We start from the raw sequence: 22,166 nt of genomic DNA, 5'->3' as shown, positions 1-22,166 counted from the left end.
GATTTTTTAGATAGGGTTTCACATTCAGGGACAACCTAAGTATTTGGTGCTAGAAATTATTTAATATCTCAAGATCCAAAGAGTACAAAGCGAAAGATTGCAATAACAAAATAAATCCAAGAAAAAGATTTATATATTCTATAAAAAAATAAAAAAAATTCACTAGCTGCATCAGAACTCGTTCTATATTCTATATACGAGATATATCATATACCCTCAACATATATGAAAATAGAAACAAATTAAAATGTAGCAAAATCAATGGATCGGAGTAAAGAACCTGCTGCAAGTTTCGATTATGCTGAAAACGGAAACAGCAGGTATCTTACAGTTGCTAAACTCAGAAGTTCTTGTAGGCTTTTAATCCATCGATCGGTCTACTATATTTATATTGATCACAGGGAAGTTGAGCAAGGACGTGGAAGAAGATGCAGCTGCAAGTGTAAATTAATTAAGGCTTATTATCACAAAAGGTCCCTAAGGTTTACGAAACTATCAGATTGCATCCTTAATGTTTTTTTGTGTCACTCGTGGTCCTCAAGGTTAGTATGTATAATCACAAATGGTCTCTGCCGTTAGGTTCCGTCAAAAACTCCGTTAGTTTGCTGACGTGGCATATATACATATCATAAAACATCCCTAAGGTTTACACATCTATCACAAATGGTCCTTGCGAAATTTTTTAATTTTTTAATTTAAAATTCATAAAATTTTGGTTTTCTTTTTTATATTATTTAAAAATATATATTGTATTTTAAATACATATGACACTATATTTTTGAAGATGTGGGCTCCACATATATGCCACACCAACAAACTAATGAAGTTTTTTTAAAATAATTTAAAATTCATAAAATTTAAAAATGAAAAAACCATTTATATAAGGATTTTAACCTTAAGGACCATTTATAATCCCTAAACCCTTGGTTTTTTCATTTTTAAATTTTATGAATTTAAATTATTTTTTAAAAACTCCATTAGTTTGTTGATGTGGCATCTATGTGGAGCCCACATCTAAAATAATATAGTGTCATGTGTATTTAAAATACAATATATATTTTAAAATAATTTAAAAAATAAAACCAAAATTTTATGAATTTTAAATTTAAAAAATTAAAAAAATTTGCAGGGACCATTTGTGATAGGTGTGTAAACCTCAGGGATGTTTTGTGATATATATATATATGCCACATCAGCAAACTAACGGAGTTTTTGACGGAATCTAACGGCAGGGACCATTTGTGATCATACATACTAACCTTGAGGACCACTAATGACAAAAAAAAAACATTAAGGATGAAATCTGATAGTTTCGTAAACCTTAGGGACTTTTTGTGATAACCAAGACTAAAACAAGAGGGAATTTAAAGGTTTTATTTAATTTAACTTAAACATAGACTGGCGTTAAGTAAACTAACCACGTTCAAATTGAAGTTAAAAAAGAAAGTAAAAATAAAATAAAAACATCACATTTTGTTGGGCAGTGCACCTGACAAATTAAAAACACATCTCATCCCAACACAAATCTCCCCCCTCTTTCTTTTTTATTCTATTTTCTCGTCTCTCTCTTTTTTAATCTCTCCCTCTCTTGTTTTATTCTTTTTCCTTCTCTCTCTCTCTCTATTATTTTTCCTTCTCTCTCTCTCTCTATTATTTTTCCTTCTTCCTCTCTTCTTCTTTTCTTTCTTCTCTCTCCGTCTGCTCCATCTCTCTTTTCTTTCTTCTTGCAGCCGGGCTAAATGTTAATTTAAGCTGAGAAAAAATAAAAGCCCCCGGGCTGTACCCCAGATGCAAACGTTCTTTTTCTTGAGCAGTGGAATGGAGTAGATGCAAATATTCTTCTTCGTTCTTTTTCTTGAGCAGTGGAATGGAATAGATGCAAATATTCTTCGAATGGAATAGATGCAAATATTCTTCTTCGTTCTTTTTCTTGAGCAGTGGAATGGAATAGATGCAAATATTCTTCTTCTTGAAGAGTGGAACAGACCATCGTTGGTCTTTTTGTTTTCTTTTCAAAATATTAAATCAGTTAATAATTATAATAATCTAATATAATACTTACTATAAAAAAAATTTGGGCCCCTCTGAATATTGGGCCCAGGGCGATCGCACTGTTTGCCCCTGCCCAGGGCCGGGCCTGGTTGTACTAAGGTTCGTGCCTGATCACAGCATGCAAGTGTAAATTAATTAACGTTAAACAAAGACTAAAAGCAGAGGGGATTTAAACGTTTTATTTAATCTATATATATAAAGCAAAATGTAGAGAATGGTGAAACATTCAAAATACTAGAAAATGCCCTTGGTTAATGCAAACATTAAGAATTGAAATTATTAATTAAATGATGATAATATGGTAAATTCACACTTTTCATATTTAAAAAAATTAAAATTAAAATTAAAAGAAAATTCAGATAATGGATCCTCTTTTTATGGAACACAACTACCCATTATCTTTTTTAATTCTAAAATAAATTTAAATTTTTTTAAAAAAGCCTCTCGCAGGCGCGGAAGCGCATGTGGAGAGGCTAGTTTAACTTAAACAAAGACTAGCGTTAAGTAAACTAACCAAGTTCAAATTTTGATTGGCTATCGCCAGGGTGGCGGCCAAGTACCTCCTACCTTCTAGTAATTCTCTCTAAAAATATATAAAATGTAGTAGTTCATACTTTGGACAAAAACTATACTAGAATGCTGGCCAATGGCCAAATAAAGCGGAAACCTAATTGAACTGGCTTCTGAATTTTCATGGCAATTCCTATGATATATATAATTGCATACCTATCTGTCCCATATGAAAAAGGAAAAAAAAAAAAAAAAAAACTTAGACCCCTTTTGGTTTATGGGAAAGGAGGATTAGGAATGGGAAATCAATTGTTTTCCCATGCTTGGTAAGTCTAGGCATGGGAAATAGTTACCTAGCACATGAGAAAGTAGAAGAAAAAGTAAAGCCCTCCTCCCAACTTGGGTTTTGTTTTCCCTCCTCATGGAAAAGTTTGAGAAAATGAGTCAACATTCAATGCACATTTTTCATGACTATTTTGTCCCTATTAACAATTTAGAATTACAATATATCATTAAATGCACTCTTTTTTTATTTAATTTAATATAATTGAAAAATTATACAAACTTTGTTTTCCATTCCTACTCAAAACAAATATGGGAAAGGAAATAAAGTGAAATCTCCCGTTACTTTCCCGGTATTACCAAACGTGGGAAAGAAATATGCCATTTCTCATCCCTTAAGAAATCCGTTCTGTGAACCAAACTAAAAAAAGACTTTTTACTATCTGCCATTTCCTATCTGTCAATTGATAAAAATAACTATAAGACTTTTAACTTTGACAAAAAAGAAAAGAAAAAAAAAAAAAAAGACTTTTTTTATGTGGGTAAGGGGTAGAGAGGGAGATTGAGCAATGGATGAGATTGCATGCATATAGCATAAATGTACTAATTTTCTTTTTAAACAATCAATAAACATTTGTTTTTATCTAAAAACAATAATTAATAGACATTGGAAATGACAAAACTCTAAGCAGAACATACAGAAATGAGGTAAAATTAGACACAAATTGAATTTCATTGAGAAAAATGAGAATACAATTAAGTTTCATGGGGCCAATCAATAATTAAGCCCTTCCAATTCTGAATCAAAAGACACTCGGTTTTCTCTTATTTGCGGGTTATCTATTACGTTGCTCATCTATTCTAGCCGTCTTCTCAGTTTTATGTAGTGCTCAATGCTCGTCTATCATCTGCTCCAATACTTAAAACTTCATGAAGCCGCGGGTTGTTACTTAATGACATGTTACCCTATTAACAGAATTTACATTATAGTGAACATAGGATCTCCATAATTTGGTGCTGTGGTTTGCTATAAATTCTGAGCCTGAAAGGCTTTGGATTATTCCTTACTCAGGTTCGAATCCCTCCAATGTAACAACAAAATATAAAATTGGGGCACCAAATTTTAGATGCTACAAGGATTCTGGCACTGTGGCCACATTTCCTGCAGAGCTTAGCAGACGCAGATTTTGACTTCGGGCTGGAGAATGAATTTTGGTCTGAATCCTCTTTTCATGTCATCTGTAGAAAAGAAATTAGTGAATTTTTATTCATCTATTTGATTGAAAATGTTTTATTTTTATTTCTATATATATAATGAAATTAGTCAGCGCACTTAACAGGCTAAACTGTGGTGGGCATCTATACCTCAAAAGTCATTTATTTTATTTTATTTTTTCCTTTATTTTCTTGTGTAAGATTCATTGGAAAGATAGTCATCGAAATGTGTCCAGTCCAGACACCCAGTTTTAAACTGGGTGTTGACTATCTTTCCAATGATGACATTTCGATGAGTATAAAGGCAAAAACAAAATAAAACTGGGTTTTTCTTTTGTGCCAGACACCCAGTTTTTTTGCCTTTATACTCATTGAAATGTCTATTTTTCACCCATAAAAAACCCAGTTTAAAACATAAATACGAACTAGGTCATTTTGTCCAGACAGAACACATACTCAGATTTCTGCATAAATGCATATTCTTTGGCAAATAACATCCGAAGTCACTTACACAATCTCACTGAAATCAATGTACACTGTACTAGAATTCCAGCAGCAAGTATGGCAAACAAATCTTACCTTAACAGCTCCAAAGTAATCCACAACCTTCAATGAGCTGCCTAGTGACCACCATTCTCCCAAACCACACTTAGAAACAAGAGATTAAAGCTTAATCAGTCACTAACTCAGAAAGAGGAAATTTTCGAAACTTAACCAAATCCAAGAATGGTTTACCTTATCTTGTAGAGCTCGTTCATATGATCCTAAAGGCGAAAGCGGCGCAAGAATTGGAGTTGTAGAATGAAAGTTATGGTAGAAAGAAGTTTGAAGGAGAAAGAAGGGAGAGAATGAGTTTCTGGAAAGAGAGTCGTGAAGTAGGAGCTGAACTGGAACCTCATCCTTCAAAGGCTTGGTGTATATTTGTCCTATTCGTAACGACCCCGACCTTGCGTCAGGGAAAGTGGCTGAAACTCGTGAAGAGAAACTCGAGAAACTTGTTTCCCCCTGTTTTTTCCTCTTTCGAATCACTAACACACACATGGGGAAAGAAGAGATCAACACCTGTCCTTTCAATCCTATTCCAGCGACACCTATGCTAAGCTGGCTCAAGTCGTCAACACTCAACATGACACGTGTCCCTTACCTGGCCCAAGGATAGTCGCAGGATCAGATTACCAGTCAAGGATCTGACGCCCAATATTTAGCCACACCATTTCTTGATTTTCAATACTCCTACATTTCCAAAAATTCACCAAAAATTCAGCCGAGATCCGAAAAATAGTACGAACTCATAAACACATGTACTTTCCTTTAATCACATTCAAAATATTTTCTCCAAAATTCTACAAATAAACACCATAAAATTTCCAAGGTCTCGCAAACATGATCTTTATTTGGCATTTATGCTAAATCTAATAATGAATTAAGAGAAAATTGACAATAACTGAGAAAAAAAAGAAGCAAGTAACAAGCAAATAAATGTACCTTGCGCTGCATTACAAGAGCAATCTCTCTTGCATCAATTTCTCCCATGCCACTCATTTCTACAATGGAATATTCTTTTACTAATTTTACTTGTATCTCAATTTTTATTTTCCCTTTTTTTCTCCATCTCCTTCCACTAAAACCTAAAAACTGACTCTCGAGTTCTAAAATGATAACCATTACAAAAGGAAGAAATATTTACGTTTTGTACTAGGAAAGAAATTTGGGGAGGCACTTATATATAAATTTGGGCGATAAAGCCGATGATGGGATTAAATAAGTTTGTTTAGCTACAGACAAGTCGTTCACATGTTTCATTTGAATTTACAAAGACCACACATACAGCTGTTACGAAACTGAAAAGGTAACTGAAGCAACTTATCAATTTTGATGTCATTTCACGTGATCAAATATTCTAAATTTGATTTTTAACGTGCACTTCCCCGTGCATCAAGAGGCTTTCAAATAAGATTAGCTAGATAAAGAAATTTTGCAGAATACCTTTAAACCCATTGTTTTAAAGAGATTAGTTTGGCGACAAACTTCAATGAAGTTTGTCGAATTGAAAACAAATCCTTAATTAATTTTACGTGAATACACAAAGAAAATGTATGCTTAATTTTTATTTTTTTTAGACGCTAATTGATTACTATACGTCACGTTCTTAATATCTATAAGATTTCATGTCATAGAATATTCTGCATTAAACTGTTTTTTAAAGAAGAAATGTTACAAATTGATAATTACAAAATTCAGGCGTCGGGGGGTTTTTTTTTTGGTCGAAGCTCCAATTCATTGCAATCCCCCAGAAGGGCAAATAACAGTATAAATAAAGCCAGGCAAAAACACCTGCAAGAAAACCAATAGGACAAAGAGGAACAAATCTAGCTAAAACAATCATAGTATAGCATGAAGATCATGTTCCCGAGAAAAAAAAAAAATTAAAACGGCAAAAGCCAACAAAAAGGAATTTAGCCCACATAAAGGCATATAACCCAATAAGAGGCATTACGCCCACATTCAGCATAAACCCCACATTAAACATAAAATAAAAAATACATTAAAAAAAAAAAAAAAAAAAAAAAAAGAGGAGGAGGAAACCTAGCCGCCACAACCAAAGAGAAACTCCAAGCCGCCACCAGTAAAGAAAAACTCCACGACTGTAGATGGGCAAACCACCAATCACCACCATGAAGAACCAAACACCTACAGGTTAGTAAACCAAAGCCAAATATCCCTCAAAACATAGCCCACCAAAGATTCACTAACAAAACCATAATCAACTCAACCAATACATCCAATGCGTCGGGTGTTAGGAGGCCAGAATTTTGTTCCCGACTCACCAGTGGAATAATGGTCAGGGGAAAGCTAAGAAGATAAGCAAATTGTCATACAAATTGGAAGTTTTGTATTAGAGATTGAAAATACATGACTCCATCTCACCCACTAGTGTTGTCATTATTGTTAAATGATTTCAATTAAAAATAATAATTGTAAAATAATGAAATTTTTGAATATGATTAAACAAAGGTCATTTAAATGTTCCTAAAAGAAAAATGATAGTAATCATATTGGTGTGACTTAATTTGCTCATTTGCTATAGGGAATTGTTGGCGTGAGTTGACGTTTCCGTATTGATTGATTGTAATTTACTTCCTTTTCTATTTCTGATTTCCTACTGTAATTAGAATAAGGAGTTATAGTTTTACTTAGCCTCCAAGGTTACTTGGCCTTCAAGGCATAATGTGCTATATATATGTGCCTTCTACAAAGAGATGAATAGACAGAAAATTCCCACAATTATTTCCCTTATTTTAGCATTGTATCAAAGCAACGATCTTATGGTTGCTGCTCTACCTAAATCCTAGCCGTCACCGCCATGGGTGGTCAAGGCTTGCCAATCACATCCCATGACGGCAGCTCCACCAACTCCTCTACCACCTTCCACATGATCTTAGAAGAATGGATCTCCAAAATGACCTAGTTACTGAATCAGGCCCAGACCCAGATCCCAACTCAAACTATAACCTATGAATCTTCCGCTGCATAGATTGGCATCAAGTTGGATGGCGCCAACTATGCCATATGGTCCCAAGTTGTTGAGATGCATATCTCAGGCAAAGACAAATTAGGATATATAAATGAAGAACTACCACAACCTCCCAGATAGACCCAAGGTTCAACAAATGGCTAACAGAAAATTCTATTGTGAAAGGATGGCTAATCAATTCTATGGAGCCGAAATTGATTAGTAATTTTATTCACCTTCCCACTGCAAAAGCAATATAGGATGCAATTGCCACAACTTACTTTGATGCACCAATATATTTCAGATGCATGATCTTAAGAGGTGAGTATCCAGACTGAGACAATCATGTGGCTCTATTGAAACGTACTACAATACCCTCCATGGTTTGTGGAGAGAGATTGACTTTCGTCGTCCAAACCTAATGCAGTGTGAGTCGGATAACAAGAGGTATAATGAAATTATTCAAGAATATCGGGTCTATACTTTTTTGGTTGGATTAAATGATCGACTTGACAAGGCTCGAAGCGATGTACTCCAAATGAACCCATATCCCACAGTGGAGCAGGCTTGTGCATATTTTCGTAGGAAAGATATCTAACATGAATTAGTTCATTACGTGTAATTACCAATAAATTAAACGTAGTGGAAAAAAGAGCAGGCAAATGAAATCTTTATTTGATGATTTCTTTGCAATCTTACCCATTTATGTTTGACCGTCTAAGTATAGTGGTTTAAAATTTTCAAAGGAATATTTTATAATATATTTCTTAGCAGTCCTTATAAATCCATGAATGGTTGCCGCCATAAAGAGAGAAACTGGGTGTACAATTTCTAGCAATGAACTTTTCTTTTAGGCTTATTTACACCACTGTCCCTTGAAACTACGGTAAATCTCACATTGCCCCTCAAACTTAAAGTGGCATTCTCACCCCGCTTGACTGTGGTTTGGTGATCCACTTTGCCCCTGCCGTCAACTCCGTCAAAAAGTCTGTTAACTTTGATGACGTGGCAGAGATGTTTTTGTAATTTCGTACACATGAATCATTATCCACCAATTGAGAGGGCGAGGGGCAAATGGAGCCCAATTTTTTAAAGACATGGATTCCATGTGGACAAAATAAATAATAAATAACTTTTCAATTAAAAAAATTAAATTAAAAAAAAAATATCAAACCGAGCAACATTCTTCTCCTCCCCCTCGTCTCAACCCTACACACCCAACCCCCCGCCGCCTCCCTACCCACACAACCCCACCTCAATCTCCCCAACCTACGCACCTCCCTAACCCTCAAACCCAATAGCCCTGACCTACCCAAAGCACCTCTTTGATTGAGGCGCTGCGAAGAAATTGACGATGGGAAATGGGTTTGAGAGGAGGGAGAGCGGAGGAGGAAATGGAAATGGGTTTCATACCTTGTTTGTGATGTTTGACACATGAGGGTTAGATGTTATGGTTAGTTGATAACTCGATAGGTTCTTATGGGATCTCATTGGATGGCTATGAGGTTTGATTTTATACTGTTTTGAGCATGCAATGGAATGTTGAATTTCAAAATTGTCTATCTGGATCTATTGATTTGCAGGAGATATAGTAATAGTATTGCGGATGGCTTTGAGCTTATGCTTGCACCCTTTTAGTCTGCATATGCACTCCATTTGTAAAGGTTTTCATTGGTTTGCTGCATACAGATTAATTATTGTTTTTGGTTATTAAAAAAAAACAAAAAGAGAGGGAGAGAGAGGAAGAAGAGAGAGAAGGAGAGAGTGGGGCGAAGAGGGGTGAATCTGTGGGTGGGGTTTGTATGGCTTAAATGGTGGTTGAAAGGGGGTATGTGATTTGGGGTTGGGTGCTAGAGGTTGATGGTGGGCAGTCTCCGGGGGAAGAGGTGGTTGGAGTTGGGGTAAGGAGGTGGTCGGAGATGGGGTGGGGCTGCTGAAATTTATGGAAGAAAATTTTCAAGTTCTGGGTGTGTTGTGGGTTGTGTTATTGGGTGGGGGTTTGGATCGGATTTGTTGCAGAAGGTGGTGGCTGGGCATAAGCCGTAGACAGGACTAGTTGGCGGCTGATAGGAGTTTTTGTTTTTGAAAAGATGGTCGGAGGATGGGGCGCGTCTAGAGGCAAAGAGAGAGGGAGGGAGAGATGAGGAGAGAGAGAATGAGAATGAGAGAGTGGTGATTTTTTTTTCTTTCTGTTTTTTAAATTTTTTAAATTTTTTAAAGAATTTTTTATGTTTGTATTTTAATTTTTAATTATTTTAAATTACTAGAATATTTAATTATGTGGAGGTGGGCTCCACTTGCCACATCACCCATTTAATTGGTGGATAATGATTCATGTGTACGAAATTACAAAAACACTCCTTCCACGTCATCAAAGTTATCAGACTTTTGGACGGAGTTGACGGCAGGGGGCAAAGTGGGTTACCAAACCTCAGTCAAGTGGGGTAAGTGAGCCACTTTAAGTTTGAGGGGCAATGTGAGATTTGATCATACTTACATGGGGCATTGGTGTAAATAAGTCTTTCTTTTATCAACTCAAAGCCTAGCACGTGCAAGAACTTTGGTAAGCCCCATAAATCCTATCAGCTCCTCATGTACCATAAAATAAAGGATTGCAGGGAAGTTGATATCTTTTCTTGATATCAACTTATATAAAGTAAAATATAAATGCTCAATGCTAATTAACCAATTGTAATTTCATTAGTAATCGCTAACTACTCGTTTCTGTCCAACCTTGGTACAATTTAGGCTTCTTATTTAGGTCCAAAACGATTAGCTGTTATTGGATTTAGTCCACACGTTTTTGGTTCTAGATATAGGTCATTTGACATTTATTACTTTTTTTGCTGTGTCGATTTTACCCTTGAGGTAAATAAGGAAAACACATTGAAAATCTAAATTTAATGCATTAAATCCTTGTAATTGAATTTCAGAATTTAAATTTTGAATTCTTTCCTTCTCTATTCAATGACAAAGTCATAAATGGCTAATTATTATCACATAAATTACTATTACTCGATTCAAGGCATAATGGGCAACATTGGAACAAAAAAAGATTTTAAAAAATAAAAATAAAAAGATTACATCATAATATATTAAAAAATGAATGTAATGCTATGTGGCACAAGAGTCAAATGGCTTGTATCAAAGTTGCCAAATCCGAGGATTAAACCCAACTTCTCAATGAAAATTTGAATCTATATCAACTTTTCTATTAAAATTATAAAGCGTTTGTTGTTTCAATGTTGATTGTGCTTAGTTCCGAATGAATATCAAGGTTGCATCTGCCAAAAGTGAAGCAAGAGGGGCTTCTCATCAAAGTGATACGGATGGGAAGCCCATCTTGCTAACTTCACCTGCAATGCAAACCATGACCTGCGCTGCCTTTCTTCCTCTCCAAAGTGGAACAAGAAAGCTATCGAAATATATAGTAATGTTTTTGGTCAGATTTTATCTGCAACACTTAGATTTTTGGGCTCTTGTGCAAGATCCAAAAGTTGATATACATATACAGAACTTGAAACAAAATTTTCACTAGTTTTGCGTGAAAATACATAATAGATTGCATATGTAGCAGTTCCAGAAATCAGACAAATCTTTCACCGGTCGAACGTGATAATATAGAGAGCACACACATCAGTTACAAAAATTAAAATCTAATCAAAATAACTTATGACACAATTCTGATTAAACTACATATGCTGGATGAACCTCTACTAAGAACTACAAATGAAGCTTAAATTAGATTATGTTCAAGCGACTTCATGGTTCCAATGATTGAGAAAACCAGGACAAAAAGTCCAAGTATAGTTGAGCTGCCTGTCCAAAGATCCTTGAAGTAAACTCCTTTCAGGATTGCCACATGACGGTTCCAAAAACTGATCCCGTAGTGCTTATTAAGCTGCCCACAGACACCACCATAGCAGGATACATCATCCATAATCTGCACACAGAGTTTATTGATCAGGTTTGCCACAGTTTCGTTGCAGCCTATCTTGTTAACAAGAATTCCACTCTCAATCAGCAAATTCACATCTTCCACAGTGTCCACAAGTTTATCCATGAACAAAAAGTATTCGCAAATATAAGCAGAGTCTGGATACTGAAACTGCTCCAACGCCATGACATTTCGGACGACGCATTCTGTCTCATCCTTGACACAGAATAGTGTAAGCTTCAAGTCCATACTTGTAAAACATGCTAAGTTGAAATTACAATCGTGGGATTCATCTCCTTTAATGACAAACCCTACTTCTTTAAGTAGCCTAAAGTTCACCCCCGCGGCCTTCAACTTTCTCGCGTCATATATATTTTTTATAGGAGTATCTACCCAAGTCATTTCTTCTGCAGGGCACAAAAAATGTCTTACCAAATCAGTGAAATGTTTTATAGTTACTCCATTCCTGACAGATTTTCCTTTACTGTAACTGTTGAAGAACTCACATGTAAGCTTGAGAAAGGGATGAACAGATTCGGCGGCTTCAACAGTTAACACAGAATGATCTTTGAGGTGGCTTCTACCACGGCAAGGCAAGCAGTAACATATTTTATCAAGATCAAAACATCTCTGTTGTCTATTGTCCTGTTCTTGTGCTTGCACTTCGCTGCGGGGATAAAAACAAGAGACCGGCATGGCAAAGTTGTACAGGTCTTGAAGAAGAAAATAAGGAAGCTGATTTTCTAACAGTATGAGGTCCTGCTCTACAGCTTTCCTCAGCCACCGTGATCTTAAAATGTGATAATCATTTTCAGGGTTTTCAGAATCCATCATAAAGAGCTGAATGATGAAGAGGGCATCAACTAGAATTACCTCCGAAAAGTCGAAATTGTCACCCTGATTAATTGTCCCTGCATAACAACTAAGAATCTTTCCTTGACGATCTCTGATGAAACTTTTTAGTTCCTCCTTACTCCTTAAAGTACCTGTGAAAAAATTCTCACAATATATTCTTTTATGGTTCTCCATGTCCTTGAGTTCTGGTTTGCCATGGTGGAAAGGGCCTATTGAAATTAATTGAGGAGTGTATGCTGCTTCATTTACTTTACGGAGTTTATTGGGAACCCTATAGATACACCTCTTGTCAGGCTGGTAGAAAAATGGTACCGCGTCGGCCCATTCTGGTTCAGTCTCTGCTCTCTGATCCTCCATATATGAAGTCGTCTTTTTCCTAGTGACAATGAAACTAAAATTATTACTACATAGGAAGTGACAGTCTGCTTCACCAGCAAAATTCCAGTATTTAAGAATGTCATCATTCATTCAAATGTTCTAGAATTTTGTCGTTAGTACCACATCCGGATGCATTAATTAGAATCTAAAACTAACTTAGAATTCTAGTACTACGAGTTTAAAATGTCAATAGACAAGTTCCTAGCTAGTTCATAAATTTTCAATGTGTTTTGTTTACATTTCAAAGGTAAATTCATCAGATTGAAGGGCCATCTATACGTCTTCAACTCGTTGGATCTTCGAGCTCCATTGAATTTTTTTATTCTCATCTCCTAAGTACCTCTTATGTTCCTAAATTTGAAGTAAATAAGAAACAGCAAATTAACACAAATATATTTTCGGTTATATAAACTGAAATCCTTATAGAAAGCAAATTAAGCAATCTTCAGTATAGCCAATTCTGCAGTAGAAACAAAATGTAGCAGAATGAGTGGAGCAAAAAGAACCTGCAAGTTTACTCGGGGAAATGCAATGGCATCTCTGCCGGTGGTTGAGGTTTCTTGAGCTACCACATGTGTTGTCTGCTTGGCCTGTTGCTAGCTAGCGAGAGCTAGGCTTGTCATTGGCCCATTGAAAACAAAAAATTAGGGTTCACAAAAGGAACCAGATCCAAAACTTGGATCCGTTGACAGTCGAGATGTGGAAAAGTGATGTGTTAAACTAAAGTACTTAAACCAAATCCTGGTTCGCTTGACGATCAAATGGGGACAAGCTAAACGTAAACCAAGACTAGATGCTGTTTGACTAATAAGTAAATGATGTGTGTCATGGGGAACATCATCATCAGACACATCTTTTTCCTGTCGTGCATTCAGTCAGAATTTTAGTGTTTCTTTTTTCTTTGGGAAGGGGAAGGGAGTGCAAGAGTTGACCTCTCTCGACTTATATCTTATCACACATTGCTTGGTATTAAAATGTGGTAAGACATAAGTCATAAACTTACTTGAGTGTAATTGGGTGTATTCACTACTACAAAAAACACTTTGCGCGACGAATGATTTTTGGTCACGCAAAGGAAAATTTCGTCGCGCAAAGTTTGTGCGACGAAATTTTGGTCGCGCAAGTTCTGTCGCGCAAAACTCGTGGAGAAAGGGTTTGCGCGACGGCGAAAATTATTCGTCGCACAAAGCCACTTTGCGCGACGAAGGATAACAACTTGCGCGACGAATCATGACGACTTTGCGCGACGAAAATAACAACTTTGCGCGACGAATATTAATTACTTCGCGCGACGAATCCTGAAAACTTTGCGCGACGGACAATAACAACTTTGCGCGACGAATATTAATTACTTTAAGCGACGAATATTAAATACTTTGCGCGACGAAAGTTAATGTCGCGCAAGTGTACTTTGCGCGACGAATGTGAACGTCGCGCAAAGGTTTGCGCGACGAAATATTCTTTTTTTTTAAATTTTTTGTTTTTTGAAAATTTTAAACGAAATATTTTGTCGCGCAAGGTTTTTGACATTTTTTATTATTATTTCTCTTATATCAATTTCATTATATTAATTTTTTTTAATTTAATTTAATTGTATGATTTTATTTTTCTTAATTACTTTAATTTAAATTGACATATTCAAAATAAAATTACATAAGAAAAATAGTGGTCAAATTATCCAATATACATAATATTCAAAATGTACACTTAAATTAACAAAGTACAATAATAAAATCTACAAGCCTCTTATATCAAATCCTCAACTTTAGCCATCAAAGCCTCAACAATTCCCTACAAAAAAAAAAAAAACAAATATTGTCAAATAACAAAACAATAACATAAAATAATGACAAATAATTGGCATAAACTCAAAACTAACTCCAAAAACACATATTAATGAAAAAAATTTAAAATTTACAGAGAAGTGAGTGTGAGAGAATTAGAGAAGATAGTGAGAGAGAGATGAGAGAGTGAGTGAGAGTGAGAGATGATGAAAAGAGAGATGAGAGAGTGAGTGAGAGAGAGAGAGAGAGAGAGAGAGAGAGAGAGAGATAGTGAAGAGAGAGATGAGAGATCAAGTGAGATGAGTGAGTGTGAGAGAAATGGTAGGATTTGGGGAGTGGGAAAGAGAGAAATGGTAGGATTTAGAAGACATTGAGAAAATGGTGGAGGAGTTATTTTGCTTTTAAAGAACGTATCACTTTGCGCGACGAAACAATATATTGGTCGCGCAAAGTGTTTAAAAAAAATTAAATAAAAAATTCCCATTTTCGGTGCCCGCCAAATTTTTTCAGTTTTGCGCGACGAATTTCTGGTCGCCCAAACTTTTGCGCGACCAAAATATTCCCGCGTCCTATTTTTGGTGCCCGCCAAATTTTTAGAGTATACTTTGCGCGACGAATATTTATATATTGGTCGCGCAAAGTCGAAATTTTTAAAAAAAAATCCCATTTTTGGTGCCCACCAAATATTTAGAATATATACTTTGCGCGACGAATAATTATATATTGGTCGCGCAAAGTCGAAATTTTTTTTAAAAAATCCCATTTTTGGTGCCTGCCAAATTTTTAGAATATATACTTTGCGCGACGAATAATTATATATTGGTCGCGCAAAGTCAAAAAAATTTTATTATTTTAAAAATCCCATTTTTGGTGCCCGCCAAATTTTTAGAGTATACTTTGCGCGATGAATATTTATATATTGGTCGCGCAAAGTCGAAATTTTTTTTTTTAAAAAATTCCCATTTTTGGTACACGCCCAAATTTTGAGAGTATACTTTGCGCGACGAAATACCAATTGGTCGCGCAAAGTCTTAAAAAATATTTAAAGCTAGTAATAAATACATATACTATTCAATTTCTTAAGTGTTATACGTACAAAATAAATAAATTTAAAGCTACTCAACGATCCAACCGTCAAACTTGTTTGTTTATACTTCGAGATCATATACACCAAAATTCAGAAAAAATAAACATTAAGAGATCAATTAATGGGACAAAACATTTCGACAGTTATAAACGAAAAATCATGATTTAACGGTTATTTCAACCCTGATTTTGATGATTTTTTACAGCTACACTCCTTGACCCTGTATGAATACAATGATTGCATTCGATCGTCAATTTAAAATATTTACACTAGTAGATACCACAAAATCGTATGTTATATTTAATAAAAGTATAAATAAACTCTTATTTATTAGTGAATATATTGTTTTCATGGCATACGCATTCTACGAAACTAGTTTCAACGATCCAACCATCAAATTTGTTTGTTTACACTTCGAGATTATATACGCCAAAAATCGGAACAAATAAACATTCAGAGATTAAGTAATAGGACAAAACATTTTGACGGTTATAAATGAAAAATCACGATTTAACGGTTATTTCAACTCTGATTTTCATGATTTTTTACAGCTACACTCCTTGACCCTATATGAATACAATGATTGCATTCGATCGTCAATTTAAAATATTTACACTAGTAGATACCACAAAATCTTATGTTATATTTAATAAAAGTATAAATAAACTCTTATTTGTTAGTGAATATATTGTTTTCATGGCATACGCATTCTACGAAACTAGTTTCAACGATCCAACCGTCAAATTTGTTTGTTTACACTTCGAGATCATATACGCCAAAAATCGGAAAAAATAAACATTCAGAGATTAAGTAATAGGACAAAACTTTTCGACGGTTATAAACAAAAAATCACGATTTAACGGTTATTTCAACTCTGATTTTCATGATTTTTTACAGCTACACTCCTTGACCCTATATGAATACAATGATTGCATTCGATCGTCAATTTAAAATATTTACACTAGTAGATACCACAAAATCTTATGTTATATTTAATAAAAGTATAAATAAAACTCTTATTTGTTAGTGAATATATTATTTTCATGGCATACGCATTCTACGAAACTAGTTTCAACGATCCAACCGTCAAATTTGTTTGTTTACACTTCGAGATCATAGACGCCAAAAATCGGAAAAAATAAACATTCAGAGATTAAGTAATAGGATAAAACTTTTCGACGGTTATAAACGAAAAATCATGATTTAACGGTTATTTCAACTCTGATTTTCATGATTTTTTACAGCTACACTCCTTGACCCTATATGAATACAATGATTGCATTCGATCGTCAATTTAAAATATTTACACTAGTGGATACCACAAAATCTTATGTTATATTTAACAAAAGTATAAATAAACTCTTAATTGTTAGTGAATATATTGTTTTAATGGCATACGCATTCTATGAAACTAGTTTCAACGATCCAACCGTCAAATTTGTTTGTTTACACTTCGAGATCATATACGCCAAAAATCGGAAAAAATAAACATTCAGAGATTAAGTAATAGGATAAAACTTTTCGACGGTTATAAACGAAAAATCACGATTTAACAGTTATTTCAACTCTGATTTTCATGATTTTTTACAGCTACACTCCTTGACCCTATATGAATACAATGAACCACTTCGATCGTCAATTTAAAATATTTACACTAGTGGATACCACAAAATCTTATGTTATATTTAACAAAAGTATAAATAAACTCTTAATTGTTAGTGAATATATTGTTTTAATAGCATATGTATTCTATGAAACCAGTTTCAACGATCCAACCGTCAAACTTGTTTTTTTATACTTAGAGATCGTATACCCCAAAAATCGGAAAAAATAAACATTCAGAGATCACGTAATTGGACAAAACTTTTCGATGGTTATAAACAAAAATCACGATTAAACAGTTATTTTAACTCCGATTTTGATGATTTTTTATAGCTACATTCCTTGACCCTATATGAATACAATGAACCAATTTGATCGTCAATTTAAAATATATATTTTCTAACAAAAACCCAATCCGAACTACAATAATATATTTTTCTAACAAAATAATTTTTTTATTTTATTTATTTTTGTATAGACTTTGCGAGACGAAGATTATTATTTCGTCGCGCAAAGTCATCCAAATTTTTTTATATTTTTTATTTAATTTTAGTAAAGACTTTGCGAGACGAAGATTATTATTTCGTCGCGCAAAGGCATCCAAAAATTTTTAAAAATAATTTTTTATTTATTTATTTTTGTAAATACTTTGCGAGACGAATCACTATTCGTCGCGCAAAACTCTGTGCACCGAATTCTAGTATTCGTCGCGCAAAGTTACTTTTCGCGACGATTCTTTGTCGTCGCGCAAAGTTTTGTCGCGCAAAGTGACTTTGTGCGACGATTTGTTTTTCGTTGCGCAAAATTGAGTCGCGTAAGACTTTGAGCGACGATGATTTATATTTGTCGCGCAAAGTCACTTTGCGCGACGAATTTTGTTTGGTTGCGCAAAGTTTGGTTGCGCAAGGGGTTTTTTTTAGTAGTGATTCGTTTCTCATCTCACAACACAATGCTGTGATTACTACATGACCGCATATTGTTAGAAGAGGATCGTATACTCTTTGTACTTAATTAGTGTATAGTTACAAAAAGATGCCATGATAGGAGCTAAATGAGTTTCAACAGATGCAGGTGACCCAACAGGGCTTTGGGCATTATATATCAAGATTGGACATGTGTGGGAAATAATGTTAAAAAAACGTCATAGAGCATTCAAGTTTCAAATTGAATTTACATTGCGGTGGAAAAAAGGTAGGGAAAATGAATCTCCATTATTTGTTGCTACCCTTTTCACATGTATTGATATACATGTGATATAATCACTTTCCAGTCTTAGCTATATCCATAATTGATTGTCTAAGATGCAAAGGACTTGTAGCTCAAGTGGTTAAGAGTATGTACTCGTGCACCTGAGGTCTTAGGTTTGATTCTCCCTCCTCTAATATGACTTGTATCAAAAAATAATAATAATAATTGACTGTCTAAGATATTGTGATTTACAATGGAACTTGACAATTAATCTCTTCGAACTTGATTTCTTTTTGAGGCTCTGATCAGTCGCTTAATCCATTTTGGATACTCAAATGAATGCATGGGTTGCTTTATGTAAACTCCTCCATGAAGCAATGTGAAGAAGCAATGGCTGATCTCTATGGGTTGCTCTTGCGCTTCATCTGTAAAAAAGAAATTAAGTAAATTTATTTCATCTTGGCAAATTTTTTTTAAGGAAATTTGTCAACGCACTGAACAGTTATTTCATCTTGGCAATCAACTAGATTCTTCACCTAGTGTACTTCGCATGTCATCAAATAACATCCGAAATCTCTTACACAATCTTACTTAAATCAATGTATACAGTACTAGAATTCCAGCAGCAAGTATGGCAAACAAATCTTACCTTAACAGCTCCAAAGTAATCCTCAACCTTCAATGAGCTGCCTAGTGACCACCATTCTCCCAAACCACACTTGGAAAACAAGAGATTAAAGCTTAATCAGTCACTAACTCAGAAAGAGGAAATTTTCGAAACTTAACCAAATCCAAGAATGGTTTACCTTATCTTGTAGAGCTCGTTCCTACGATCCTAAAGGCGAAAAACGGCGCAAGAATTGGAGTTGTAGAATGAAAGTTATGGTATAAAGAAGTTTGAAGGAGAAAGAAGGGAGAGAATGGGTTTCTAGAAAGAGAAACTCGTGAAGTAGGAACTCACGTTTCCAGCTAAAAACCATCCTTTCCCCCTTTCCTTTTTCTTTGGAACCACCAACTACATGGGGAAAGAAGATATCAAAAATTAAGCCGAATTCCTAAAAATTCTCCAAAAAATACTACGAACTCATAAACACATGTACTTTCCTTTAATCACATCCAAAATATTTTCTTCAAAGTTATACAAATAGTTTTTAAGCACCATAAAATTTCCAAGGTCTCACAAACATGATCTTTATTTGGCATTTATGCTAAATCTAATAATGAATCAAGAGCAAATTGACAATAACTGGGAAAAAAGAAGAAGCAAGTAACAAGCAAATAAATGTACCTTGTAGGACCATTAGGAGGATTTTAAAGCACCTAATTTCTCCCATGCCACTCATTTCTACAATGGAATATTCTTTTACTAATTTAACTTGTGTCTCAATTTTTATTTTCCCTTTCTTTCTCCATCTCCATCCACTAAAACCTGAAAACTGGCTCTTGAGTTCTAAAATGATAGCCATTACAAAAGGAAGAACCTTATACAGGAGCAATATTTATGTTTTGTACTAGGAAAGAAATTTGGGGAGGCACTTATATATAAATTTGGGCGATAAAGCCGATGATGGGATTAAATAAGTTTGTTTAGCTATAGACAAGTCGTTCACATGTTAAGTATGTTTAGCTACAGACAAGTTGTTCACATTTTAAGTTTGTTTAGCTACAGACAAGTCGTTCACATGTTTCATCTGAATTTACAAAAACCACACATATAGCTGTTACGAAACTAAAAAGATAATTGAAGGAACTTATCAATTTTCATGTCATTTCACGTGATCAAACATTCTAGATTTGATTTTTAGCATGCACTTCCCCCTGCATCAAGAGGCTTTCAAATAAGTTTAGCTAGAAAATACACGACTCCATCTCACCCACTGTTGTTGTCATTATTGTTAAATGATTTTCATTAAAAATAATAATTGTAAAATAATTAAATTTTTGAATATGATTAAACAAAGGTCATTTCAATGTTACTAAACATTCCAAAGAAAAATGATCGTAATCATATTGGTGTGACTTAATTTCCTCATTTGCTATAGGGAATTGTTGGCGCTTGAGTTAACGTTTCTGTATTGATTAATTGTAATTTGTTTCCTTATCTATTTCTGATTTTCTATTGTAAATAGAATTAGGAGTTATAATTTGACTTAAACTCCAAGGTTACTTGGCCTTCAAGGCATAATGTGCTATATATATGTGTGTGCCTTTTACAAGGAAAAGAATACACAGAAAATTCCCACAATGATTTCCCTTATTTTAGCATGGTATCATAGCAACGATCTTGTGATTGTTGTCTAGCTAGCTAGTATAGTTCATGCAACCCATAATTTTAATACAGACAAAATCACAGGTGCCAATAAAGAAAAAATCAGTAACAAATCAAATGCACAAGAACAGAACAGTAGAATACCTTCCCTCTTATTTCTCTCCCTTTTTTCTTTCAAATCTTCTCTTTCCTATACTAGCAACAATAACATCAAAACCAAAAATATAGCAACAACAAAACAAAATAGTCCAAATATCAAATACCGACAAATTAAATCAGTCCAAAAACACCAAATTAGAAACACCCAAACATCGAAAGCTTAGGGATTTTCATAGCTTAGATTAAAGCCTAGAGAGGCAGAGAGATCCGAGAGAGAAGAGGACCTGAGTGGGATTGAGAGAGATGAGGGAGGAGGTGGATCGAGAGTTGAGAGAGAGAACGAGATAGGGTTGATAGAGTGAGGAGTGAGAGTGAGAGCGAGACTTGCTTGCCTGAAGAAAGAGAAGAAAATTGAAAACCAAAATCTGAGAGGGTATATGGGCGTGTCAAAATTTTAGATGGAAAAAGAGGGGTACAAAAAGAAAGAATGGTGTAGACTATATATGTATAAAGTCTTTAGTTGGTGTTGAGGCATAAAATTGGTTTAACAGAAGATGACCTCTTCGAGATCAAGGTGGGGAAATTCTTCCAGACTAGGTCAGCGTGACCAACCAAGTCGTCCTCCAGAACCTATAAAATGAAAAAGGTTCAGCAGGTGACACCGGAGTGGTGCCGGCCAAGGACCCTCCGATGCTTATGTCAGTCGAGTGTTTGAGTGAACACCACGTAAATCAACCTCATGTGCACCGGGCCCGAGCTCATGGACCAATGGGCCCACAAGCCCACACGCGTCAGGGTGGAAAAATAAATGACGACTAGGCCCGACCACTAACACCGTGCTCTAGCCCAACTCGACCACTAACACCGTGCTCTAGCCTAGCTCGGCCTAGAGGTATTTTACCTCACAAACAGTTGGTGCTGTCTTTGTGTTGGTTCGTGCCTTACTGGAAATGATGGAGGATTTTACTCACGGTTTTCAGTTTTTCATTGCCTTATTCTCTACTTTATTCAAATAATTAATTATAAAAGTTATTAATCCGTATCCAATAACATTTTATAGGGACTGTTTTATCAGTTCCTAATAGCATTCTATAGAGACTGCTTTTATATCTGTCTCTAATAAACTAAACGTAAAGCAAGACTAGATGCTATTTGACTAATAAGTAAATGATGAGTTTCATGGGGAACATCATCATTAGACACATCTTTTTCCTGTCCTGCATTCAGTCAGAATTTTAGTGTTTCTTTTTTCTTTGGGAAGGGGAAGGGAGTGCAAGAGTTGACCTCTCTCGACTTATGTCTTACCACATTGTTTAGTATTAAAATGTGTGGGCTCCATCATTATTCTTTAACTTATTTGAGTGTAATTGGGTGTATTCGTTCTCATCTTACAA

General features: G+C 34.9%; 2 protein-coding genes and 1 long non-coding RNA gene across 3 annotated transcripts; all 3 read right to left on the bottom strand.

The window, feature by feature from the left end:
* Nucleotides 1–3,548: 3,548 nt before the first annotated feature.
* LOC110755458 (uncharacterized) lies at nucleotides 3,549–5,724 on the bottom strand. Its single transcript, XM_088249428.1, has 5 exons — nucleotides 5,545–5,724; nucleotides 5,365–5,402; nucleotides 4,795–5,074; nucleotides 4,639–4,707; nucleotides 3,549–4,083 (listed from the first exon to the last, which is right to left on the bottom strand). The coding sequence occupies exons 1-5, from the start codon at nucleotides 5,722–5,724 to the stop codon at nucleotides 4,075–4,077; spliced, it is 576 nt and encodes a 191-aa protein (XP_088105554.1). The 3' UTR covers nucleotides 3,549–4,074.
* A 5,366-nt stretch (nucleotides 5,725–11,090) lies between these two features.
* Nucleotides 11,091–13,449, bottom strand: LOC110755448 (UPF0481 protein At3g47200-like). Its single transcript, XM_021956652.2, has 2 exons — nucleotides 13,250–13,449; nucleotides 11,091–12,741 (listed from the first exon to the last, which is right to left on the bottom strand). Exon 2 carries the CDS (start codon nucleotides 12,720–12,722, stop codon nucleotides 11,310–11,312), a length of 1,413 nt encoding a protein of 470 aa, XP_021812344.2. The 5' UTR covers nucleotides 12,723–12,741; nucleotides 13,250–13,449; the 3' UTR covers nucleotides 11,091–11,309.
* A 4,952-nt stretch (nucleotides 13,450–18,401) lies between these two features.
* Nucleotides 18,402–19,884, bottom strand: LOC148296817 (uncharacterized). The gene is made up of 3 exons (XR_015833410.1): nucleotides 19,211–19,884; nucleotides 19,054–19,122; nucleotides 18,402–18,829 (listed from the first exon to the last, which is right to left on the bottom strand). It is a non-coding gene; the product is annotated as an uncharacterized LOC148296817 (long non-coding RNA).
* Nucleotides 19,885–22,166: the final 2,282 nt, after the last annotated feature.

This window comes from Prunus avium, chromosome 2, assembly GCF_965620075.1.
Source record: "Prunus avium chromosome 2, drPruAviu1.hap1.1, whole genome shotgun sequence".
Classification (NCBI taxonomy): Eukaryota; Viridiplantae; Streptophyta; class Magnoliopsida; order Rosales; family Rosaceae; genus Prunus; species Prunus avium.
Note: the sequence above shows the minus strand (reverse complement) of the source record. Positions and strands in the feature narration are given on the sequence as shown.

Coding starts and splice junctions, on each gene's coding strand:
- LOC110755458 (XM_088249428.1), bottom strand. CDS start 5,724: ATGGTTATCATTTTAGAACTCGAGAGTCAGTTTTTAGGTTTTAGTGGA. Junction 5,075..5,364: donor TTGAATGTGATTAAAGGAAA/GTACATGTGTTT, acceptor GATTCGAAAGAG/GAAAAAACAGGGGGAAACAA. Junction 4,708..4,794: donor AACGAGCTCTACAAGATAAG/GTAAACCATTCT, acceptor CTTGTTTCTAAG/TGTGGTTTGGGAGAATGGTG.
- LOC110755448 (XM_021956652.2), bottom strand. CDS start 12,722: ATGGAGGATCAGAGAGCAGAGACTGAACCAGAATGGGCCGACGCGGTA.